General features: G+C 42.8%; 1 protein-coding gene across 3 annotated transcripts in view; it reads right to left on the reverse strand.

The window, feature by feature from the left end:
* Window positions 1–7,218: 7,218 nt before the first annotated feature.
* tpcn1 (two pore segment channel 1) overlaps window positions 7,219–27,685 on the reverse strand; it is a 129,107-nt gene continuing 108,640 nt past the window's right edge. For 2 of the 3 annotated variants that reach the window (XM_078554065.1, XM_078554063.1), the window contains 4 exons: window positions 17,889–17,973; window positions 17,517–17,656; window positions 14,816–14,896; window positions 7,219–14,295 (listed from right to left, as the gene is read on the reverse strand). In XM_078554065.1, coding sequence (XP_078410191.1) covers window positions 14,170–14,295; window positions 14,816–14,896; window positions 17,517–17,656; window positions 17,889–17,973 — 432 coding nt within the window. In that variant the 3' untranslated portion in view covers window positions 7,219–14,169. The remainder of the gene's footprint in view (window positions 14,296–14,815; window positions 14,897–17,516; window positions 17,657–17,888; window positions 17,974–27,685) is intronic. The other variant, XM_078554064.1, reaches the window with a different exon arrangement.

Raw genomic sequence — 27,685 nt, forward strand, 5'->3', positions numbered from 1 at the left:
ATAAAGGATCTGGAAACTTCCAATCCAATGAGTCCACAGATGGCTGCAGTGTGATATGGAGATCCTCTGTGACCTGAATTTTGTTAAACTAGTAATGTAATTAAAACGGAATACCCCTGTCTTGCTACTCTTTAAGAGTCCTCACATAATGGATGAATTTCCTAGATCTTTAGATCTCTAGATTTTTAAGGCAGAGCTAGATTCTTGATTAACAAGGGGGTGAAAGATTATCGAGGGGTAGGCAGGAATGTGGGGCTGGGGTTACATCCAGATCAGCCATGATCTTACTGAATGGCGGAGCAGGCTTGAGGGAGTGGCCTACTCTTCCTAATTTGTATGTATCTCTGAGATGCTATTGGTGCCCTGTTCTATTGTCAACATCAGCCATGGGTCAGGATTACAAAGCTCCCAGTTACAGCCTGGAAGGATTCTGTGATGAGAGTTGAGAAATACTGCTTTTGATAGGTACTAGCATGGCTGTCCAGACACATGATTTTGGGCTTCGGATTATCATGTTTAATTCATCAGCAGCTTGTTAAGTGAAGCTAAGTTGGTGATCACTCATTCCTAATATCTCTAGAGCCTAGAAACACACTTTTTAGGGTGAGTAGAAATGGGTTTTCCTTTATTCTCATTTGATGATGTCTCTCTGTCCTATGCCCCCCCTGGGGAGGCAATGGCATAGTAGTATTGTTGCTGGACTAGTGATCCAGAGACCCCAGGGTAATGCTCTGGGGACCTGGGTTCAAATCCCACCATGGCAGCTAGTAGAATTTGAATTCAATACAAAATCTGGAATTAAAAGTCTAATGATGACCATGGAACCATTGTCTTTTGTTAAAAACCCATCTAGTTCACTAATGTCCTTTAGGGAAGGAAATCTGTCATCCTTACCTGGTCTGGCCTATATGTGACTCCAGACCCACAGCAATGTGGTTGACTCTTAAATGCCCTCTGAAATGGCCTAGCAAGCCACTCCGTTGTAACAAACCGCTGCAAAGTCTCAAAAAAGGAATGAAACTGGACGGACCACCTGGCATTGACCTAGGCACTGGAAACGGCAACGGCAAGCGCAGCCCTGTTGACCCTGCAAAGTCATCCTTACTAAAATCTGGGGGTTTCTGCCAAAATTGGGAGAGCTGTCCCACAGATTAGTCAAGCAACTGATCATTCTCATGGAATCATACTTTACTGATAATGCCCCAGACACCACCATCAACATCCCTGGGGATGTCCTGTCCCACTAGCAGGACACCCAGCAGAGATGGTGGCACAGCGGTACACAGTCTGGAGGTAATTGCCCTGAGGGTCCTCAACATTGACTCCAGGCCCCTTAAGCTTCATGGCATCAGGTCAAACAAACATGGGCATGGAAACCTCCTGCTGATTACCATGTACCGTCCTCCCTCAGCTGATGAATCAGTGTTCCTCCATGTTGAACATCACTTGGAAGAAGCACTGAGGGTGGCAAGGGCACAGAATGTGCTCTAGGTGGGGGACTTCAATGTCCATCACTACGAGTGGCTTGGTAGCACCACCACTGACCGAGCTGGCCAAGTCCTAAAGGACATAGCCGCTAGACTGGGTCTGCGGCAGGTAGTGAGGGAACCAACAAGAGGGAAAAACATACTTGACCTCATCCTCACCAACCTGCCTGCCACAGATGCATCAGTCCATGACGGTATCGGTATAAGTGACCACCGCACAGTCATTGTGGAGACGAAGTCCCGCCTTCACTGTGAGGATACCCTCCATAGTGTGTGGCACTACCACCGTGCTAAATGGGATAGATTTCGAACAGATCTAGCAACTCAAGACTAGACATCCATGAGGTGCTGTGGGCTATCAGCAGCAGCAGCAGAAGAATTGTGCTCAACCACAATCTGCAACCTCATGGCCTGGCATATCCCCCACTCTACCATTACTATCAAGCCAGGAGATCAACCCTGGATCAATGAAGAGTGCGGGAGGGCATGCTAGGAGCAGCACCAGGCATACCTAAAAATTAGGTGTCAACCTGGTGAAGCTATAACACAGGACTACTTGTATGCCAAACAGCATAAGCAGCAAGTGACAGACTGGGCTAAGCGATCCCATAACCAACAAATCAGATCTAAGTCCTGCCACATCAAGTCGCGAATGGTGGTGGACAATTAAACAACTCACTGGAGGAGGAGGCTCCACAAATATCCCCATCGTCGCAAAAGATAAGGCTAAAGTATTCAGCCAGAAGTATGGAGTGGATGATTGCTCTCAGCCTGCTCCAGAGGTCCCCAGCCAGTCTTCAGTCAACTCCATGCACTCCACGTGATATCGAGAAATGCCTGAAGGCACTGGACACTGCAAAGGCTATGGGCCCTGACAATATTCCGGCAATAGTACTGAAGACCTGTGCTCCAAGACTTGCTGTGCCCCTAGCCAAGCTGTTCCGGTACAGCTACAACACTGGCATCTACCCATATATGTGGAAAATTGCCCAAGTATGTCCTGTACACACACAGCAGGACAAATTCAACCCAACCAATTACCACCCCCTCAGTCTACTCTCGATCATCAGTAAAATAATGGAAGGGGTCATTAACAGTGCTATCATGTGGCACTTGCTTAGCAATAAATGACCTGCTCACTAATGCCCAGTTTGGGTTCTACCAGGGTCACTCAGCTTCTGACCTCATTACAGCCTTGGTTCAAACATGGACAAAAGACCTGAACTCCTGAGGTGAGGTGAGAGTGATTGCCCTTGACATCAAGGCCGCATTTGACCGAGTGTGGCATCATGGAGCAAAACTGGAGTCAATGGGAATTGAGGAAAACGTTCCACTGGTTAGAGTCATACCTAGCACAAAGGAAGATGGTTGCACTTGTTGGTCAATCATCTCAGTTCCAGCACATCACTGCAGGAATTCCTTAGGGTAGTGTCCTTGGCCCAACCATCTTCAGCTGCTTCATCAATGATCTTCCTTCCATCATAAGGTCAGAAGTGGGGATGTTCACTGATGATTGCACAATGTTCAGCATCATTCATGACAACTCAGATACTGAAGCAGTCCATGTCCAAATACAGCAAGATCTGGACAATATCCAAGCTTGGGCTGACAAGTGGCAAGTAACATTAGCGCCACACAAGTGTCAGGCAATGACCATCTCCAACAAGAGAGAATCCAACCATCACCCCTTGATGTTCAATGGTATTACTATCACTGAATCCCCCACTATCAATAGCCTGGGGGCTTACCATTGACCAGAAACTGAACTGCAATAGCCATATAAATACTGTGGCTACAAGAGCAGGTCAGAGGCTAGGAATCATGCGATAACTCACCTCCTGACTCCTCAAAGCCTGTCCACCATCTACAAGGCACAAGTCAATACTGTAATGGAATGCTCCCCACTTGCCTGGATGAGTGCAGCTCCCACAACACTCAAGAAGCTTGACACTGTCCAGGACAAAGCAGCCCGCTTGATTGGCACTACATCCACAAATATTCACTCCCTCCACTACTGACGCACAGTAGCAGTAGTGTGTACCATTTACAAGATGCACTGCATGGATTCACAGCACCTTCCAAACCCACAACCATTACCATCTAGAAGGACAAGGGCAGCAGATACATGGGAACACCATCACCTGCAAATTCCCCTCCAAGTTACTCACCATCCTGACTTGGAAATATATTGCCGTTCCTTCACTGTCGCTGGGTCAAAATCCAGGAACTCCCTTCCTGACAGCACTGTGGGTGTACCTACACTACATGGATTGCAGCAGCTCAAGAAGGTAGCTCACCACCACCTTCTCAAGGGCAACTAGGAATGGGCATTAAATGTTGGCCCTAGCCAGTGAAGCCCACATCCCATGAATGAATAAAAAAAATGTTCTGTGCCACCTTCATCAAAATTACACACAGGGACTCCCTAGAGGGGAAATCATTCTGATCAATGCTATGCATCCTTAACTCTAGATGGGGAGGTGTCAGGGGTCAAAATATGCAGCTGACCAGAGAATCTCTTATTCTAGCAGTTTTAAGGACAGTAAAATCAGATATGAGTAAAGGTTACTGGGCAAGATGCGCCTAAAAAAGATCAAATCCTCCAGTTATGATTTTATCTGTTTGAGAGTTACACTGATGGCAATTAGGTTTAGTGGGGACTGAAATGAACTGAATTAATTAATAAAGATTAAACTTGAGTAACATAACACATTTCACAACGTCAGGACATTCCAAAGTGTTTCATAACCAATTAATTACTTTTAACATAGCAGCCAATTTGTGCACAGCATCCAAGTCCCTCGACTAACAATAAACAAAAGTAGCTAAACTGTTTGTGATGGAAGGAAGCTCATTAGTTGAAGAATTCCCTTGCTCTTGTTCAGTGATTGCTTGAGATCTGTTTTACATCCATCTGCAGGGAGTTGGAACTTGGGTTGAATGTCTCATTCAAAAGAAAATGCTGACAATGCAGCACTAATGCATTGTAGCATCAGCCAAAATTATACACGTGTCTCCGGAGTGGGACTTGAACCCACAACTTTCTAACTCGAGACCTCGATGTAGGAAGTTTCCCCTTGGACCTGAACCATGAAGTTTGGACTACTGAAAACATGATGTCTGTGGTATACACTGAGCCCAACAAAAAAAACTCTAACTTCAGCTTACAGATTTTCAGCCACCTTTATTATATTACTTTCACAGAGAACAAGTGCTGTTCTCGAGCAGCCAACCTAATTTCTATTTGGCTGTACTACATCACTGAAATCAAGTATGTGGCGTTAGAGCAATGTCCCAAATGCACCCTAAATTTGCTTGTCAGGTGCCTGCTTCCCCACTGGCCTACAAATTGACTTTAGTGAGAAGACTTAATCAGAATGATTTGCAATCGTATCTGCATATAACCATATGCAATCAGCAGTCCAGTTCCCTCTAAACCTCTGAGGATGGTTGCATAGAGACATACTCGTTTGTTGCCATGCAAACACTGGCCAATGCCTGCATACATGTCAACCTGGATAAGTAGTAATAGCTGACCATTCAATAAAATGCCCTGAATAGAACTTAGATGTGAAAGTAATAACAAAGCACAGCATGACTTAACTTGTACTGTGGGTATACTCAACATTCTTTCACGCTAAGTATACAAAAGCCTGAGAGCACAATTTATTTTTAGGGACACGGAAGAATGAAAACTCATCTGCCTTCAGTAATTTTTTTTTTTACACTTGCTATGATCTCGGTAGAGACGAGTAATGTTTTTATTATTCTTTAAATCGAAAATCCGGGTATTTACTAAAAGGATGGAGCCACAAGGTTCACTGTTTAAATCAAAAGAATTTTTCCACACAAAATTCAAAGAACATGAATGCTAATAATAATACACTATCTTAAATAGTCAGTTACGTTAAAGATATTTAATGTACAGTTACTTATACTCTAAACCAAATTAACTCAAATTTCCTTCCACACCCATTGACCTACATCCCAAAAAACTCCAGTTAAATAATTATCAGAAATTGGAAGACGAATCACCTGGTCTAGGTATTGTTCCAAAGATTCGTATAAGGGTTAAGATTTCTTGGGCCTTCTACTTGCCTTTGGCAAGGCTTTCCCTTCAAATCTCCTCCAAATGTCCCACTGTTGAGGGCTCTCATTTCAACACGGGCATCATTAGCATCTTAAGTATAACCCCCTCAGGTTAGAATTCTCCTGGTTCTAATGTTTTTTAACTCTGAAGTCTTGCCTCCAGGAACACTCTCGCTCTCTTCTCGGCCAATCCAGAAGTTCAACTCGCTGTTAACAGAGTTCTTCAGTTATCAAAGGTTTTAGAACTTTTTAGCCAACACAAAGAATTTCAGCTGAATTCTGTTGGAAGAGAAGTTCCCTTCCTGCAATCAGCTTGCTTTAAACTAAGTTGCTTGAAAGAGATGTTCCCTGCAATAAACTTCTTGTTTACCCTTTGCTTTTCTATTGTCTATCTCCTTGGCAGCTTGGTCACATGATCAGTTCCTGGGGCAAGTTACCTTTTACAAGAAGTCAACTTCCAGACAGACTTAGTTCTTCAAGGGACCACTATCCCAACATAAAATGTAGCTTTTTCCCCAATAGCACATGGACCATCACACACTAGTTGGTGTATTTTTCAGTACTTTGGAATCTAGAATACATGGAGATATTTACTTCATTTTATTGAAAACTACTTAATTTTCATTTGCACATTTTCTTTATTTTCTTTGATGTATCATAATGGAGTGTTTATCACTGGCAGAAATGTTGTAAAATTATTTAAATTTAAGAAGAATCATCAGTAGGGAATTTCAAGTCTAGTCTTTTGGACTATAATACCAGTCAGGACCATAAGGAGCAGATTTACAATTGTAACAGTCTTTCTAACGCTGACGTCCCAACTGGTGTTGCATTTCTGTGAAAGTCTGGATGTAAGTTCCTATACAAAATGTTGAATTTTCAAAACACAAAGTGCCTTCTCGATCCATTTTTACACTTCACATGGTTATTTTTAATGAATTAAAAACTAAAACATTTGGGTTTTTAACAGGTCCATCCTACCCAGATTACTCGAAACACTTCAGAGTCCTCTAATTCTATTCTCTCATGTGCTATTCTTGATTTCCCTCTCTATTTCTTTGGCCAACATGTTGGTTCTGGCATCTCCCTTCCCAAAGTGCTATTCTTACCTCCTCAATCTCTCACTTCATCCCCAGGTGCTGTTTCCCAGCTGCCATCTCCTGTCATCTACAGCTCAATAGTGTTGTACATCGTAAAAATTCTGATCTCCCCCAAATTCCCACTCTCAAGTGTATAGTGCTGTCAGTCGCATTAGCAGCATCCAGCATGTAGGAACATCGGAGTGCTACTCGATGGAAGGACTTTGTCCGTGCTGATTTTAGTCCACAAAGACATGGCTACATCTAATGTAGAATGTGGTAGTTATTTTATGTACCTCATATTTATCTGCCTAACATAAGTTAACTTTACCAAGATGAGGCCAGATGTGGGACCTACTTTCAGAACTGTGTGTGCATGGCTCATGATTTAGTTACTTTCTAAGCTGAATGGAGCACACTCCCACCCTGCAGGGAAAAGTCTGGCATTGATTCCAACTCTTCAACAAAGATGGGAAATTTTATGGGGAGAAGGTCCAATAACCCAGATAGATTTCTTGTAAGAAAGTGATGCAAACAGAAAAAAAGGAAATCAGGATAAAGATTTTAAATAAATTTTTGAAGCATTATTTTATTTCTAATTACTTTGCAAACTATATTACAAATTACATTTTAAAACTTTGCAGCAAAATACAGTATATTCAAATTCAGTATTCCAATAAAGTAAGGGTAGAAGTATAAATAAATGGAAAAATAGGCAGCATACCACCTTAAATATTCACACCTTTAGAATCCAGAAATAAAACCAAAGGTAATGTTAAAAGGTGTGAATTTAATAATATTCACTAAGAATACAATTTTTTTAAGAAACACATATTTTGCACACAATAGAAACAGAACCATCTGTAGCAGCACCTATCCACTGAGAAGATTTTTTCACATGTGCAGTGCTATTACAAATTGTTACAGATGCATACACAAAGTATGCTTGATTAATAATGGGATATTTCCATCTTGATACTGGCTGGCACTTTTACATTTCACTACAACTACTGCCGCTGCTGGAAAGTCTAGTGTTGCGGCACCAATACATTCAACGTTTACATTTAAATAATGAGCAGAGATTTATGGATGTGTGCCATTTTGATGCCCAACTGGATGCCAACTACATGGTTACAAATTAATATTGGGATCTTGCTGGGTCAAAGAACACAAGTACAATTTTTGAATCTTTTCAATGCAACACTAACTTGTATTTATATAGCACCTTTCATGAAACAATACATCCCTAGGCACTTCACAGGAGCTTTATGAAGCAAAATTTGACACTGAACATCATAAGGAGAAATATGGTGAGATTACCAAAGAAGTAGGTTTTAAGGAGTGTTTTAAAGGAGGAAAGAGAGGTAGAGGCAGAGAGGTTTAGGGAGGGAATTCCAGAGCTTAGAGCCTAGGCAGCAGAAGGCATAGCCACAATATTAAAATCATGGATGCTCAAGAGGCCAGGATTAGTGCAGATATCTTGACCGGTTTTGGGGCTGGAAGAGATTACAGACATAGGGAGGCGTGAGGCCAGGGAGGATTTGAAAACAAAGATGAGAATTTTAAAATTGAAACATTGCTTAACAGAGAGCCAATGAAGGTTAGTGAAGACAGGGGTGATGGGTGAACAGGACTCGGTAGGATTTAGGACACGACTGCAGAGTTTATAGAAGATAGGGTGTGGGAGGCTATCCAGACGTGCAGTCAGGTTTTCAGGTAACGAAAGCATGGTTGAAGGTTTGAACAGTAGATGAGCTGAGGCTGATGCAAAGTTGGGCAATGTTTTGGAAATAGATGGTTTAGTGATGGCTCGGATATGTGGCTGAAAGCCCATTTGAAAGTCAAATATCTCACAATGGTTGTGATTGGTCTGGCATTGTGTACTCACTTTGGATGAATGTTTTGAAAGGCTAGTGAAGAACTCCAATATTACTCCATAAATAGTCTGGTATTGCTACTGCCACAGAAGCAATCTCTGTCTACATTGGTGAATACATTCCAATTGCTGCAGTGTTAGTTGGAAAATTATGCCCAAAGTGAGAACAAAACACAAAAGCAAGCTCAGTTGTTTCATATGGGTTTTACAATACTTAGCTCAGGATTGGACTGTAACCAGAGAAAATGCAGATCTAAATTGATATAACTCAGAAAGCAAAAGACAATTCAAATCAGATTTTTCCTTTGCCACTACAACTGGGATCAATTCTGTGATCCCTCTATTAATGTTAATTTAGTTAGAATACAGAATATTCATGACCCACTCACAAGATGTTAAATCTATATAGTCATGCATGAATTTGGTTTGTAATCCACCTGGGATAGCTATGTAGACAAAAGAAGCTCCACTTTACAAAAATAAACTATGTTACAAAATGCTTTAAATGCATACAATTAGTGCATTCAATCTCTCTGTTTTACTATACCTTATCTAACCTAATAGACAATCTAAACAGATGATCATGATCTACTATATTTAAATAATGCGTGATGAAATACTCAAAGCCAGGTGTAATTTTGACCATAGATACTGAAACACCGGTTTTGGGGCTAGAAGAGATTACAGAGATACGGAGGTGTGAGGCCATAGAGGATTTGAAAACAATGATGAGAATTTTAAAATTGATTCTTTCATATTACTCTTGCACATTACTTTTGCAAAAGTGCAATAACTTGTCATATTACTTTATGTAATGTGTTTCACCACTCGACATACAGCTATCTTAAATTTTACGTGAAAAATAAAGTAAATTATTGCTCAGTGATCCAGATAAAATAGCTTGTTCTGGGCAATATCCCACAGTGCAAATGTTAAACACAATACGCTTAAGCAAAGTTTTAAAACATTAAAATTTTAGGAACCTATTTAAACATGATGACTCTTGGTACAGTCATTTTGATGTTGGAATTGTCTGTGTGGTGGCAATGGTTTAATAAAATTATAAATTCAAATGAAGCAATCAACTCCCTCATCTCAAAAGAGAATTGCTTCATATACAATTAAATTATATCATTCAAGCCATAACATAAATATTTAACTGCTTAATATTAGTTTACACACTAACTGAGCAATGTTAAAAATCAAAATATTTTATGTACTAGAAAGATATGGCAATTTTTTTTTTGTTTAGTGCAGGGTCAACCCTACAGATCTCAAAATGCAAACAAAATGGTGGGTCTGATCTTAACGGGCATTGTTCCGTTCATGGCACGGGAAGGACTGTCTCTTGAGAGTGGAAATGTTAAGTCTTTTTTTGAAATGTACCAGATTAATTTCTTTGGTTAATCAAGTATAAAGAGAATATGATTACTGCCAAAACGGTAAATATTAGACCAAATTAACAACTTCCAAGTGTTGAGATCGGATTTTCCTTGATATGTATGAAAATCCAATCCCCTTCAAATGAGATGAGATAAAATGTTAAAAATATAATAACAAAAGAAATACTTGAAAATATAAATGTTCACACCTGAACTGTGCATGTTATTCTTGGAAGACAACAATCCTCTTTAACAATTTGTTTTTTTTGATGTATGGCAGGAGTGTATTTGGGATGTGCAGTAATACATTCGTCCATTATTAAAGAAAATACAGCTATTACATGATATTTAAAAACTTGAAAAAACTCTTCAATTCTGATTTATTTTACGTTATTGTTAATTATCTTCCATTAGAAAGCTCTCATCTAAAAGGATTAAGTTAATAAATTGACTAGTAGATTTGAAACTAAAATTCCAAAGATGAAAGCAATGTTCTAAACTCAATGTACTACTGAATGCTGCTTATTTTTGGAGTTTTAAAATTAACATGCCATGTTTCACTTAGCTTGCATCCTGGTAAATAAAACTCATTCTAAGTAATTGGCAGCTTATATCCAATTTCCTACTTTCTGGTTTAATATCTATTTCGCACTGACTAGCTAAATATTTTGTTGATCCTTATCACAGGTTGTTGATAGTTTCTAAGTACATTGAATTGAATTCAGTTATTCTTGTTTATTCTCTATTGGATTTTTCAATAACCAAATCTTCAATTTGTAGCCAATATACCTGCTGCAGTAAAACTGGCAGAGTATAATCACTATGCCAAACCACTTCTTCATCAAATCACGTCCTATTAGTTCAATACAAAATTGTCTTTGAACCCCACGATCACAAGAACGGAATAGAAAAGTACATTGTGCTTTGTCTTTGGAATATCTGCAATGTCATGAACAGTTGATAACTCGAGGAGAAAATTCTGTATATAAATACTTGCAATCCACAAATCAAGCAAAACTCCAGAATGTTGTTACATTTCCCCATTGGCATTATCAGACTCTAGCCTGCTGCTGCCCAAAGATAACATTCTCTCCTTCACCTGCCTTCAGGTTGGCCTGTGTAGTATTTGATCATGCTTTATCATTTTGGTTTCATTAAAACAAATATGCAAGAGGATTTACATTACTCGTGGGAAATGCCTTGGGCTGGATTTTCATGCTTCTGTCAGTGTCAGAATGGAGATGGGCAGACTTTAAAAATGGCGGGTAGGGCCCGATTCTGTGATTTCTACCCACATTCCCATTGCCGACAACTTTTAGTGGTACGGGAAGCCAGCCTACAAGCAACACTACTGACCTTGCTGGCTTCATTGTGAGGATGGACTTAATCAGACACCAACCCCCCTCCCCCCCACCCACAATTTTGATGGAATCTTGCCAACTTCTGAAGGCGACGTAGTTCATGGCAGCTCAGAGGAGTCATGTACCATGGGGCATCCCTAGTCTGGAGTTGGGAACTTTTTGACACTTAAAATATATTTTAAAAGGCAAGTGTCCATTAAAATTGTGAAAGTGGAAAAGTTTTCAGATGCATTAGAGTACATTAGCTATGGGTATGTGCTCTTCTGCATTGAAAAATAGTGATATTCAGGTGTGACCATGTCAATGGTCCTCCATGATTTAATCTTTTCACTGATTGACAGCTCAGACGTCTGCTCCCCTGCCTTTAAGCTTGGACAGATGGCTGAGCTCTTTGAAATGCTACTCAGAAATCTGTTCCTCTGCTTCAAAGGTTCAACAGATGCCTGAGCTCTTTCTATGACTTCAAAGGTTTTAATGTATCCAGTTCTGGAGGTTTTGTCTATACAGCTGTGAAGTAGCATTCCATTATGGATGCTTGGCTGAGCTCCGAACCCCACTAATAGCCTCAGCTCAGCAGGGAGTGCTGATACATTCATTCATAGAATCTCATCATGCAAGTTTGGCTGAGCTCCAAACCCCACTAATTGATTCAGTTCAGCAGGGTCAAGGAGGCTGAGTGTTTATTTATTTTGACAGTTTTATGATCACTTAATAGAATATTTTTAAATGGTCTTTTTTAAAGACTTTGTTTATTTTGAAAGTTTTATTGACTTCCCAATATTATTATAGGATTCAAGAATTCTGCACATTGTGGATACTGGATGAGTGGGTATGGAGGGGGCATGGGTGGGGAGTGGGTAAACATGGGGATTTTGGAGGGGGCATGGGGGGGGGTTTGAGGGGGATGTGTGTTAGGGGACCTCACACTCATCTCCCTAAATGGGCTGATGTCCCTAGGAATGGAGACAGGCCTCCTAACCTGCCTGCCTCGGCATCTGCTTTTGCCTGTGGCCTGCTTTTGGAGGTGGTGCCCCTGACTCCAGCGCGCCCCCCACCCCCACAATGAAAATAGCATGGGTATTGCCGGGTAGGAGGTGGAATTGTAACTTTGGGCAATGACCTGACTCGCGATTCACACTTCAAAGATGGAAATCCAGGCTCTTGTGTCACTGCACTCAAATACTAGGTAACCAAAGTAGATTTACCACTTTATCACTCACTTCATTTTGATAACTGGAAAGCGCACCGTTCCAGTACTTCAGCGGAGCTATTTCCTTCAATTTCACCAGCAAACAATAACATATTAAAGATAACAGATGATTTAAACAGAAAGCATTACTCCTGGTATTAGCAAAATAATAATTTAGGGGTGATAGACATGACCAGGTAATATAAAAGTTCTGTGAACAAGAACAAATGTTAAATTTTGCACTGCCTGAAACACACTCAGGATTCAACACATAACACTGCCTGGTCCAATCAGAGAAACAGCATAAGTTGAAGACAATTCTTACAAAATGTGTACACATCCTTAGCAAGACATGGATTTTATAAATGTCTACAGTAGTCAAAAAACAAATTTAACATCAATAAGCTTCTAGAAAAAGAACAGGAATTGAACTTTTGGTCTACTTCCTAAGTGTAGTGGTAACTGTATCTGAAATGACTACATTTCTAAACTAATGTTAGGCTAATATTCCATTAATACTTTCACCTGTCTCCCTGCATTCAACACTATGGCTTACAAATAGAAGACCTTGGGAATTAAATTTTGTCAAGCAAGAAACAGTAACTCTTACAAGAACATTACATCTTACGATAAAGACTCAGACAATGAGAACTGACTTGCTGCAAATAAACAAAATGCTGGTTGGATAGGTATTATACTGAAGTTTTGAGAGAAGCTATCCAGAAAGCACTTGTAAAGGCTATGTGTCAAATGAAAGTGGTGGAAGAAAGCTAAAAAAATCCTAAAATACCTCTCACATATTTTGCGGACACATTAAAAAGAGATACTATGGCCTGAATTTTCAGCTCGGTGGGCAGGTGTGATCGGCGGGCCCGGGAGCAGTCAGGAAACGGACCGCTGACCGTGATCGGCCCCCAACCGCGATTTAACAACCAGCCAATGTGAAGCGCTGCTAAGATGGGGGCGGGAGGAGAGTGGGTGATGACATCAACGCGGGCGCAGGCGAGTGCTGACAGAAAGCTCCCTGAAGGCAGAGAGCTGCCTCAGGGAGCTGAAGACCTGAAACCCAGGAAATAAAGTTTTTAAAATCAGGGAAAAAATGTCCAAGCACCACAATCAGGTATCTGAACATACAGATTATAATAATGCTGTCCACAGATTTCTATTTTTATTTTATTTAATACTGGAAACCTCATCCCGCCCTTGGATAAGGTTTAATGAAAATTGTAAAGGCCGCCTGGCCGATTCGCCCATCCGCCAACTGTAAGGTTGGACGGGCTACATAAAATGACAGACAATTGCGCCGTTAATGGGCTTTTTTTGCCCTCTTAATTGTCGCCATGTGCGTGCAAAAGTCGGAAGTGTAGTTGCCGACTAAAATATCATGAGCATAGGATGACGTTGGGACGCTCGCCCGACATCATCTCGCACAATTTCATGCCTGATCGGATCGGGTCAGGCACGTGCCCGCCCGATCAGCATAAAATTCAGCCCTATGTTACATATAACTTACCACAGATAAAAATGATCAGATAAAATTTCTCAATAATATGGCCACTATCCCTCACTATTCTAGCCCTTGCCAAGATTCTGCCAACACAGTAGCTCTTACAACTGGCAAAAAATTCCCAAGTGCGTGTGTGCAAATCATGAAATATAAAGTAACAATGAATAATTATTGCATAGTGGATTAGTACATTATATTTCTAAGTTACAGTCTGAGATCGCTGTCGTAATTCCGCAGAAGGCTGGTGAGTACTTGAGTTCAAAATACATTCCAGTGGTTGGTCGAGCTGCATTTGGTTTACTCGGGCATACTCTTCAAACCATTCCTGTTGGAAAGGGAGACATTTTTATTGCTGTACATTGTGTGGGCCAGGAGCTGGCAAAAATTATATCAGCATCTAACTGAAGCGGTAGGCACAATTCTTTCTGATAATATATTTAGATGTACAGCATAGTTAATAATTGATGTTCCCTTTAACATATTGCAATCTTCATGAGAACAAATTGAGCTGCAAATCACACTCCACAAGCAAATTCTAAGAATTTAACCCACAAAAATCTCCTTTATTCTGTTTCTATCGTAGCTGGTAACTTTTGTCCAACTGCTGTCTCGATCAGCAGTTTCCATTTATAAAAGCAATAGTATTGCCATCTCATTCCTGCCCCAATCAATTTCTGCCCTCACTTTTATGAAGAAGTTAACTCTTTACTGGAGTATGTTTTTGTGGGCAATTTTACAGAAGTATTTCACTCTGAAATATATTCTATCTGACAAGTCAAATTATCTAAATGGACTTGTCTATTTGGTAAATATAAGTATGTACATCATTGTTAAGGTTTTCATACCTGAATCTCCTCTTCATACATTTTAATGCTCAGATCACTTTTAGTTCTTGATCTTCTGCCAATAAAAACCATTTTAAGCTGCTGTAATAAAACAAGAAATAGTTTTCATGTCATAAAAATTAAGATAATCTTAAATGTCCTCTTGAAAAAGAAGCTGCTTCTGAAATGAAAAACATGGGTCCCAATAATTGGTGAGACAGGGAGGAAGCAGAGATTGGGGCCGGGGGGGTGTTTGGGGGTTGGGGGTTGCTGGTGGTGTGGCAGGACGGGATATTTTGAAGTTGGAAAGGATGGAAGAATCGGTTTCCCTTAGGTCCTACTGATTCTAACAAAAGGAACTGGTTAACATTTTCTGCTTCCATTTCCCAGTCGCAGCCAGCCACATCGAGGCTGGCTGGCGGGATGGAGGCTTCCTGCAGATGCAGGCTTTTGACACATGGTCACAGCCAGGGAACGGAGGGTGGGATGTATCAGAGAACTTGGGGTGCTGAGGGTGGTAGGGCAAAGAGATTGGAAGACTCAATAGTGGAAGAGATCAGAAGGGCCTCAGGGTTAGATCACAGAATCACAGTGCAGAAGAGGCCCTTTGGCCCATTGAGTCTGCACCGACACGTGAGAAACACAAATAGATGGAGGAGATCAGAGGCCTTGAGGTGGGTGGGACAGTGGGATTGGAAGACTTGGTGATACATAAGATTGGAGACTTTGGGGAGAGAGTAGGCGGGTGGGTGGGGAGAGATCAGGGGCCTTGGTTGAGCTGGAGGGTGGTGAAATGTTTTGGATTGATTGGAAGGATTGTTGGTGGAGGAGATTGTTAGCCTTACCCTTGATGGAGGGGGAAATTAGAGGAGTTGGTGGTGGAGATCTAAGGCCTTCAGTGGGAGGGAAAATCAGAATAATTGATGGAGGAGGAAATGTGAGTTCTCGGGCGGTGGGGGGGGGTGGGTTTAAAGATAGAAGCAGCTTCAGGGGATCAGAAAGGTAGGTGGTAATGGAGAGGCCTTAGGAGCAGGTGGGTGGGGGGAGATCAGAAGGATTGGTGGTGGAGGCGATCTGCCTCAGGGTTGGCAGGGAGGATGTTTGATCAGCAGGGCCAACTGGATTCAGCAGCTAAGTGGAAAGGCATGTACCTTCCTGGATGTAGCAGTACTCAGCTTCCATTGGCCAACAGGTTGCCTGAAGTCCAGTAACCGCAGCCAGCCAGGACTGAATTTAAAATAGCGGCTAACTGTGAGGCATGCAGCCTCATTTTAATATTTAAATGACAAACCCATCTCCTGCGTTACCTGTTTCTGGTAAAATTGGAAATTGGTGGATTAGGGTCAGGTTACAGATTTTTTCATTTTTATATACCAGCTGACTCAGGGGCTTAAAACTCTCTTCAATATGAAACAGTATAGTCAAACTCATATGCTCATCAATGGTGTTGGTAACTATTTTCCCTTTCTCCTTTCCTTTGGTTACATCCAATCCATATAACATGGCTAGCAAAACATAATGGGGCAACTACTTTTAGGTCAGTTCCCATAAATGTCACTCTGAAGGGTACATTGAGTTATATGTCTGAGCAGCCCAAGGTGAGCCCTTTGCTTTCAATCTGTCCCTTTTCTTCAGGAATGGCTTAAATCAGGGGCTTGGCAAATGGACTGCTATAGATTCAAAACAATGTCACGAAGGTAAGAATAAGGTGAAAAAAGACTGCTCGGGCCATTCAGGTCTTTTCCCTCCCAGTCCCTGTATGGTAAGATCTAGTAGTTTTACTCTACTCAAATCATTCTAAGAACATTTTGTAAGGAAAACAATCAACCAAAGAACCATTATGCATATCAAGTACAATTAAGTTTAGTTTTTTTTAATTCTACAGCTGCAAGTATTAAGCTGCAAGCTGGGGAATTAAATATAGAACACTTAAACACTGACTAACCATTTTGTTTCCAATTTTCTCCTCTTCCTTTCCTCCCTCCTCCATTGAAGGTTTCTACAATTTGCAAGGATATACTTTCAAGAATACTCGCCACCTTCAATTGCCTCACTGATGGTAACCATTATTCATGAGCTAGCCTGGACAATGAGCAGAAGCAAGCTATTCAATGAGAGGGGTGTCACAGTTATGATGAATCTTGTCCTCACGCAATGCTTGCCTGTGCACTTGCACCAGATAATGCTCACATGCAGAAACCTGTCTTGATTCCTCTATCCCCATAATTTTTTGTAGTGCCTATGCTATAATTGGGTAAATCAGCAGTAACTAAGGATTAAATTTGAGACCTCCAAGTCTACAGTAAACTCACTAAGATATTGCGGAAATTAAAAATAATTTATGTTAATAGTTGATCGTGAAAGTACTTCATCTGTCAAACTGAATATCATGCATGGGCTAAAACTGCCATCTAGTGGTAAACATGTATCTCATCAAATCCTGGATTTCAATGGTATTCAATTTGTGAATTTCAAAGTTAACATTATATAAAATATAACGCAATACAAAAAACTGGCAATACGCAGCCTGAAAGGAACACAGTCATTTTCAGGTTTGTTTAATTTTCTTACGTTTCCTGCCTATATACTACCCTTAGTTATCCTGGATGTGGAGACTTAGAAATGGCAATATTACCTACATTTAATAATTAGGGAATCATAACAAATTGTTAAATCTCAAATAAAAGAAGAACAATGAATACAAGAAAGAGAAACTACATACATCATTGCTTGCCATTCTGGATGACAGTTTAAAAAGTCCAGAGATCTCAGAAGAAGGGGAACCGTTCTGTTTGTTGAACTCAAGAAGTCTATCAATTTCCTCCTTGTCAACTTCGGTCTCAAAAACAATTCCATTTTCATCTGTTATAGACGAAACATCAGAATGCAAAGTACATACAAAATCTTGTTACAAGAAACATAAAATTAGAGCATGACCCATTCCCATTATACCAATCTCTGGTATGAACTGATCACATTTAAATGCAAAAGAAAAACTTGCCACAAGGTACATTAAACTAAAAGACAAAACACGATGACACACAACAGCAAAAAGAAAATATCAGCAATGGAAATTCATATAGATTACACATACCTTCCTCATCTTTATTTTTTCTACTGTAGTTCATGCGGAACAGAAATGCATCCAAAATAAATGCAACGATAATAGTAAGTACAACCTAAAAAAGAAAAAAGAGAAGTTACAACTGATTGTTGTGCAAAATAAACCCAGTTTTAAAATCATTAAGAAATTATCACAGTAAGCCAGCCATTAGCAGGGGAACTTGGAAATAAGGCACAGTGGGCTGATTATGACATCTGTCATAGTAACACTGATTTGATGCCATTTTCAGCATCAATGCTCCAGCTAGTGCCCTCCTTTCCCATTGCTGAACATGCATTCAGCAGTAGGAAGGATGCACCCACCAGCACTTTTTTAAAGAGGAGGAGGAGAACCAATGTGGCTTTTCCAGGATAGCAGGCTTTCCACTAGTGCAGGGTGCCAATGGCTGCACATACATTGCATTGTGGGTGCCACATTAACACTCAGAGATATGCAACAACTGCAAGGGGATCCATTCTCTCAATGTCTAGCTGGTGTGCAACCATACTCAGTATATCATGCAGGTCAATGTCTGATATCTTGGATGTGTTCATGATGCCTTTATACTGAGCGAGTTACTCACTATCAACATTTGAGCCATCACAACATTCCAGAGTGGCTATTGGGCGACATGAGCTTTCTGATCACCTCTGGCTCATGATTCTGGTGTGCAACTCATGCACATGTGCCTATAACAAGAGCTATATCTGCCAAATGAGATGAGCAAACCATTGGGCATGCTTAGGCAATGTTCTGCTGCCTGGAGAAGACCTGCAGTCACATCAGACCATATGTCATGATATACCTTGGTCTGTTGCATCCTGCACAACCTCACCATCATGAGGGCACAATTCTTGCCACCAGATATATGGAGAACAGCTGAGAAGGAAGAAGAGGAAGAGGAAGGAGGAGGCTACCAACAATTCCTATGTTTAGTTCATTCGACTGTGGTATCAGTGCACGCAATGACAATCTTACGTTCAACAACAGTCTCACATCTTACCTTTCCTCTGTAACACGCAACCACAACTTCCTCTTGGTCACAAATGTGAGATAAAAGCCACCATGAAACCAACTTTGAAAATCAAAATATCCAATATTTCATGCAAATGCCAACCAATGATCCTGGTGTATTCCCTTAGTGCCTGTCTTCTGTGTGCCTTTGCCTGTCTTAGTGCTCTTCCACAGTGCCAGCTCTGCAGCCATTTGCAGCTGCAGAGGTAGCAGTGCAACATCCATCATACAGCCATGCTGTGACAAGTGTGTCCTGTTTCACAGGCCACTGTTCTGCACTAATTATCTCCCCTTGCTTTTGCAGACACATCTGGGAAATAGCAGACGGAGTCCACGACCCAGGGCCTCCAATCAAGCCCTGAGGAAACCTTTGAAAAGGAATATGGAGACACCCTCCTTGAAGTTCTGTCACAGCGCTCACCCACACCCTCCACCAGCGTAGAGACATACACCTCGGTGAGACCTAGCTTTACAGTAGCCTTGGGATCACAATCTTGTGAGCACATCGCACTGTCTGATCCACAGCAGGGAGCAACAGGGACTTCCCAGATGTCCGGCACTCAGACAAATGCTGGAGGCCAGATATTTGCTGAGTCGGAGTCAGATGACGAGCCTCTGAACATGGTCATGTCACAGTTGCTGGAGCTACAAAGGCAAGCTTGGAAACATCAGGAATTGATATCAGCTGCACTCCTCAGATTGCAAGGCATGATGGAGGAGTCTTTCCGCCTTCAGGCTGAGGCGATAGCGCCGGCATGCCATTGAACCGAGGTCAACACTGGTAGGATGGCGGCCACCATGGAGTCCTTGGTCCAGGACGTCGCTCCTGTACTGTTGCGTGGGCCCAACTCCATCGTTGACGCCACAGTTGGCCTCCAACAGTGTGCAGGCACAAGGGGTGCAGGGAAGCTCGATCTCACTCCAGCTACCCTTTCTGCTCAAGGAGTCAGCCAGGGGCCCTCGGGTACCCATAGGGATGAGGATCAGCAGGTGTACACCTTGGGGCTTCCATCCAGGTGACTCAGGGAGTGTCCGGCCCATTCGAATCCCCTCTTCCTGTGACCTCAGCAGCTCCAGCTCCACAGCTCGAGAAGGGTGCCACTACCACACAGCAAGCCCCCAAAAGCAGGCCGGGGCCCTCCAGGTCTTGGCCCTGAAGAGGACACCCGCTAAGGTCATCACAGACAGGGCGTAGCAGTCAGCAGGCTGTCTCCACCTCTACTGTGGATGGCTGGGGAGCACCAAGATGAAGCAGGAGGGTTAGGAAAGTTAAGATGTTGCACAGCCTGGGCACGAGTGTTAGTCACTTGTACATACTGTTCACTATTGTCAATAAACTCCCAAGAATGTATTCCTGCCTATGGCTCTTTGTTCTGATGAGTAGTGTTCATGACACTCAAGTGTGAAACCTTTCTGCACAAGATAAAGACAGATGTCTCAGTCCAGGGCCTCTTCCCTGTGCTTTGTGCAGCCTTCAGACCAAGCGATGGTCCGTCCTCTCACTCCCTGGACACATTACTGATGCCTGCATCTTGACGGTGTTTGTCATTGCTGCCAGAATGTTGTGGACAGGAGTCACAGAGTACTGTCATTCTCTCTTTGCACTCTCAGCACCTTAAAGATGGTGCTGGCCCCCATCTCTTCAGCAAATGACCAGTGATGCTGTGTTCCTGGAGGGTTCAGGTGCTGAAGGCGGACAAAGGATCAGATGCTTTTAAAGTTTCATGGTTGTGTCTCTATGAGATGGCCCTGATTACAGAGCGCAAGCGACCTTCCCTCGGCCAGACAGGAGTTAGACATTCTCAGAGGCTACGTGAAGATCTATGGCGTGTCCTCACCACATCGTCATCATCCTCCTGCAACCGAGTGAGTATTAGGGCCTCTACGGCGTCTCCACGACAGGAGAATTATCAGAGAGGGTATATGCAATGCCATAAGCCAGTCTGGAGTCAAACATTCATAGATGCAATGTGAGGATCTATGGCATCTCCTCACTGCATGTTGTCGACAGCCTCCACATGCTCCTCGAGCAGCAATGAAGGCCTCCCAAGCGCACCTGCCTCGTATGGCCAGTGCAAGGGCCTCATCCCCGTCATTGTCGCCTTCGAGGACCTCCTCACCCTCATCCCCATTGGAAACCTCCAGCTCCTCTTCAGCCAGCTCCTCTCCTTGTTGCAGCGCCAGGTTGTAAAAGGCGCAGCAGATGACGATGATGCATGGCATCCTCTGTGGACTATATTGCAGGGCTCCAGCAGACCAGTCCAGGCACCGGAACCTCATTTTTAGCATCCCGGTGGTCTGCGCCATTAAGTTGTGAGTTGCAGCATGATCCTCATTATACCTTCGCTTTGCTGCAGTCTGAGGCCAGCGCACAGGTGTCATCAGCCACGTCCTCTGCGGGCAGCCCTTGTCCCCAAGGAGCCATCCCTGCAGCTTCTGTGGACCCTGGAAGACTCCAGGGATCTGTGACCGACTGAGAATGTAGGAGTTGTGCACACTCCCTGGAAACTGTGCGCAGGATGCGTTTGTTGTGGTCGCACATCAGCTGCACGTTCAGCACATGGAATTTCTTGCGGTTGACATAGCTGACCGCGTGTTGCGACAGAGATCAGAGTACCACGTGAGTGCAGCTGATGGCACCCTGCACCTGTGGGAAAAGAGAGATCTGGGCAAATCCAATCGCTCTTGCATCATGGCTGGTCCCCGGCGAAATGCACAAAATTGTGTGCCCTCATGAAGATGGCATCCGTGATCTCATGGATGCATTTGTGGGTGGAGGCTTGTGAGATCTCACAGAGGTCACCTGTGGAGCCCTGAAGGGAGCCACTGGCATAGAAATTGAGCACCGCAGTCACTTTCACAGCCACTGGCAGTGGATGCCCTCCACGTTCCCATGGCACCAAATCCTGCAGTAGCTTGCAGATGTGACTGACCAGTTTCATAGACAGGCACAGTTTTTGGTGACACTGGTTCTCGGTCATCTGCAGGAATGAAAGGTAGCGTGTATAGACCCTGGGTCTAGCTAGGCGCCGACCAGCGATGGCTCACTGTGGCTCTTAGGTGGCTTGTGCAGGACCCCCAGCCACCCCTTCTTTCAGAGGGTGCCGCTCCTCCCTCTGTGCTGCCAGGCGCCTCAGTCGCTCTCTTCTCTGTCGTCTTCACTCTCTGTAAGCCACAAGGCATACTACTAGGTCACCAGGCTCCATGATCCTGATGTACTCCTCTTGCAGGATGAGAGCGAGAGACATGTGGGTGAGTATGGGTGTACTAAGAACCTGTCTTGGTTACGTCTAAAAGCCCCTTAACCCATCTTGGAGAGTGCTGGCCACCATTTGGATGGCCAGAGATTAGTGCGCTGCAATGACTGCCCAAGACCTCAACCACCTCTGCCCCACACCACCCAACTGATTGGCGGCAGCTTTGCCCATTGGACTGCATGCTGCGTTCTCATCTCAGGCGCAGGCATTGTCCCAACCTGCGCTGAAAGGCTGCACTTTAGCTTGAACCATGAGGGAGACTGGTCCAAATCGGGATGATGACATCGCAAGGGACTGTGAGCGCCTCCACTAATGACTGCTCCATGGCCAGCTATATCAATGTGGCTGCACCTGAATTGTCTCAGCTGCAGAGCAACAGTCACTTTATACAAGGTTTCCCTAATGCGTGGCCACGTCCCTCACCCACTCACCCCCACACATGCTTGTGCACTACCTACGACTGCAGGGCAGCCCTTGCCACCCCCACCGCCCCCACCAATGCGCCTCAGCCACAGGGCAGCCTTGCAACCCCCCCCTCCCCCAATGCACCTGAACCTTGAAGTCCAACAGGTGACCCGGGCGAGCATTCCACAACGTTACTGTGTATTCATCTCAGAGTTACCTTCAAAGGGCAGCCTGCTAAGTGCATGCCTTTTATATGCCATTGTGAAACACATTGGTGTGATGGGCGGATGATCCAGTGGGGAAGTGGGGGGACTATTCCAGTGGGCTGGCCTTATACTAATATGTATTACATTGAGGTTCCCAACATCTGATGGCAGGAAACGCGACCTGCCATTGACAGGCAGAGCAGATAATTGCAAACTGATTTCATGACATTGTGAAAATGATTTTTGGCCTTCTCGCCATATTGTCTGCTCATGCCACCAAACACGCCCAACGCCAGCAGGCACGGAAATCCCGGCCCAAGTATTTGTTTAGTTTCTCTGCCGTTTCTTTAATCCCGATTATAAATTGTCCTGATTCCACCTGTAACAGGCCTACATTTGTTTTTGTCAATCTTTTACTTTTACATACCTGTGAAGCTTCTATAGTCCATTTCATGTTTCTCGCTAGTTTACTCTCATATTCTATTATCCTTTTCTTAATCTTTCTCTTGGTCCTCCTTTGCAGAATTCTAAAATGCTCCCAATTCTCAGGCTTACCATATTTTTGGCAACTTTATACACCTCTTCCTTTGATCTAATGCAACCCTTGATCTCTTTCGTTAGCCGTGGTTGGAACACTTTCCTTGCTGGGTTTTTATGCATTAAAAGGAATGTATTTTTGTGTAACTTATGGCCAGAATCTTTGGCTCGGCGAGCGGGGGGCCCGCTTGCTGATGCGTGAAATAACGCACGATGACGTCGGGCATGCGTCCCAACGTCACCGCGCGTCATTCAGATTTTCAGTTCAGCGGGTGCGCACCGGAGTTGGCTGTGCACCCGCCAAACTGTCAAAAGCCTATTAAGGCCATTTAAATATCAATTAAAACAATAAACTGAGCTGCCTGTCCTGCCTTAAGGTTGGCGGGTAGGCAAAGAGACCAGGCGGCCTTCGCATTTATCATGAAACTTCATCCACGGACAGGATAAGATTTCATGATGGTGTTTAAAGTTTTATAAAAATTTTTAATAACATTCATAGACATGTCCCAGCTCATGTCACAAAGGTACTTTCACATGAGGGTACCTGTCTTAAATTTTTTTTCTTGATTAAAATTTTCGGAACTTAAACTAATCTTCCTGAGGAAGCCCTGTGCCTTGAAGATTTCTGCACTCTTTCGCGCGCATGCGACTCCCCAACTTAGCCGACTTGCCCTGCTCAGCGCTTCTGGGCGCTCGCCACGTTGGGCGGGCCTTAATTGGCCCGCCCACGTAAAATGGCAGCACCCAACTGATCACAGGCGGTGATTGGCTGTGTGCCCGCCCACGCCTGCTCCCACCCAACCCCCTCGATGGGGAGAAAATTTCTATATGTATTAGTTCTTTAAATGTTAGCTATAGCCTATCTACCCTCGTACCTTTTAAGATAGTTTCCCAATTGACCATAGCCAATTTGCCCCTCATACCCTCAGTTTCCTTTGTTTAGATTTAAGACCCTAGTCTGTGATTGAACCACATTACTTTCAAACATAATGTAAAATTCTATCGTATTATGGTTACTCTTTCCAAAGGCTCCTTTATAACAAGATTATTAATTAGCCCTTTTTCATTGCATAATACTAGATCTAAAGTAGCCCATTCTCCATTTGCTTCCTTGACATACTGTTTGAGAAAACTATCTTGTATACATTCCATGAATTTGTCCTCCACAATATTTAGTACTAATTAGGTTTACCCAGTAGATTGAAATGCCCCATGATTACTGTATTACCCTTGTTACACGCACCTCTAATTTCCTGATATGTACCATGATTTATATTACCATTGCTTTTTGATGACCTATAAAGAACTCCCCCCAATGTTTTCTGACCCTTTATGTTTCTTAGTTCCACTTGTGGTGACCTAGGCAACTATAGGGAACCCATTAAGTGCTAAAAGGGTTAATGGGGAAATTGAATTATATGCCTAGGCCTGAGAGAAAAATACTGCAACCTTGAGAACAATACCATCTTGTCTGACCACAGTTGTAGGATGAGCCCTGAGACATTCCATTTTGTTCTTTCTTAGGCCGAATGTAAATCGGGATCGTGATAAGCATTTGCGAAAGTGCAACATCTGTTGTGCTGGGAACAAAAATTTACTACTATATGGATTGGTCAATTAACTTATGCAAATAAGCAGATAGGTTTGTGCAAAATTTACTGATTGGCTGTAAAAATGCTTTTAACAGGTCTGCGTGTATTCTACTATGAGACGGTACAATAGCTCTCATTGTGTTGTCTCCCTTGTGTACAAGTAATAAATGGGGTTTCTAAGTACTAAATGATGCCTTGGTGTGATTAATCTCCGACACACCCAAACTGATTCTATGCCTTGACCTTTACAATTAAGGTTATATCCCACTATAGTACTGATGCCCTCTTTAATTAACAGAGCTACCCACCACCTTCTCCCAGCTTCCTATCCTTCCTGAATGTCGCATATCCTTGGGAGATTTAGGTCCCAGCTATGGTTTACTTGTAGCCATGTTTCTGTAATGGCTATCAGGTCATATATATGAATTTCTATTTGAGCTGACAATTCATCAGTTTTATTGTGAATGTTTCAGGCATTCAGATACAGAGTCCTTAAAGCAGCTTTTTTTTGCCATTTTTGTAAGCTCTGGCTCTATCCGCTGGCACACTCAAGTTTGCAATAACTGTCCCTTGCTGCCATACTCTGATTATCATTACCTTTATTGCTAACTTGATCTATTGCCTTGTCATTTCCTTTTAATTTACTCCATCTTCCCCTACATGATCCCTTCCCCCCTTTATTTAGTTTAAAGCGCTCTCTACGTCACTAGTTATAAGACTCACTATCATACCGGCCCCAGCATGGTTCAGGTGAAGTCCGTCTATCGTAATATGTCAGAACCTCACAAACAGGAACCCACTTCCCCCGTACCAGTCATTGAGCCACGCATTCATCTCTTTAAATTTATTTACCCTATGCCAATTTGCATGTGGCTCAGGTAATAACCCAGAGGTTCTGCTTTTTAATTTAGTGTCTAGCTCCTCATACTTTCTATACAGAACCTCTTTCCTAGTTCTACCTATGTCCGTGGACCGCGACAACTGGACCCTCCCCCTTCCACTGCAAGTTTCTCTCCGGCCCTGAGCAGTCATCCCAAACTCTGGCAATGGGCCGACAACACAGCCTTCTGGATTCTTGCTCTCAGAAGCAGAGAACAGTATCTATACCCGTGACTATATTGGCCCCTATTACCACTACATCCCTTTTAATTCCCCCCACTTGAATGGCTTCCTGTACCATGGTGCCATTGTCAGCCTGTTCTTCCACACTGCAGCCTTCGCTCTCGTCCATACAAGCTGCAAGAACCTCAAACTTGTTGCTCAATTGCAAAGGCTCAGGCTCCTCCACTCCTACCTTCTTTTCCTGCCTGTTGCGCAGTCACACCCTCCTGTCTCTGACCACTGACCAAATCAGATAACACTAACCTAAGGGGTGTGACTACCTTCTGGAACAAAGTGTTCAGGTAACTTTCTCCCTCCCTGATGTATTGTAATGTCTGCAGCTCAGGTTCCAGCTCACTAACTCTGAGCCAAAGCTCCCCAAGCCACAGACACTTACTACAGATGTAGTTCCATGGATTGCATTGGCACCCAGAAGCCCCCACATGCTGCAACCATGACACATCACTTGTCCAGCCATCTTTATTATGTTAATTAAATTTATTTTTCTTAATTAATTTATAGTTCCCCATTTCACCTAACTCCCCACTCACTCATCAAATTCCAAGCTTGATACCGTGCACTCAAGCAGCACTCAGTGCAGGCAAACAGCACAGAGAAACCCCTGTATTTATACTTTCTGAAAAACAAATGAGTCAAGCTCTGCTAAAGCACAGAAACAAGTTTAAGCTAGCTACCTAATTAACTAGCTACAGCTGCTCTCAGAGAGCTTGTATATCCCTGTTTTAAGATTGTAATAAACTTAACTCACCTCTTAAAGTCATTTTTAGTTAATTGCTAAATTAAATAAAAAATGGCTTTAGAGAGAAATTAACCCTTAAAACTCCTTCAGTCTTCAAACTCCTGGTTGCACATAATGTGCAGACAACCTTCAAGATTACTTCACTTTCGATTTGGGTGCCTGGCCCTTTAAATGACACTGGCGTCTGATCCAAACTGCAGTTCAACACCTGATCTTTGTAGAGTGATGCATGAATTTGTTCAATGGACCTGTATGATCCAAATTAGGAAGTCCAATGTCACATCAGTCGGTAGGGCTACACCTGAGTGATTCACACCCTTTGTGTCCTCATTTCATTTTTGTATTCTTTTCATGGGATCTGAGCATTGTTGGCAAGGCAGCATTTGTTGCCCATCTCTAACTGTCCTTGAACTGAGTGGCTTGCTAGGTCATTTCAGAATGTAGTTAAGAGTCAACCACATTGCTGAGAGTCTGAAGTTACATGTAGGCCAGACCGGGTAAGGATGCCAGTTTTCCTTCCCTGAAGGACATTAGTGAACCAGATGGGAGGTTTTTACAACAATCAATGATGGTTGAATGGTCATAATTACTGAGACTAGCTTTACATTCTGGATTTTGTTAATTGAATTTAAATTATACCAACGGCAGTGGTGTGATGTGAACCTAAGTCCCCACAGCATTAGCCTGGGCCTCTGGACTACTTATCCAGTGACATTATCACTATGTCACTGTTTCCCATAAGAGGAATATGCCAACCTTTAGTGCTAATAATCAAATATTTAATCCCCGATGAAACTCCTTAGGTAGGTAAGATTCTGTACATACAAGATGCATCTGTAAGAACAATTACAATTTGGGCGTGAGTTATGTGGCCTTCTCTTTCAAAAGGCTTCATTTCAGGAGCTCTGAAGCTGCA

This window comes from Cetorhinus maximus, chromosome 12, assembly GCF_964194155.1.
Source record: "Cetorhinus maximus chromosome 12, sCetMax3.hap1.1, whole genome shotgun sequence".
NCBI classification, from domain to species: domain Eukaryota; kingdom Metazoa; phylum Chordata; class Chondrichthyes; order Lamniformes; family Cetorhinidae; genus Cetorhinus; species Cetorhinus maximus.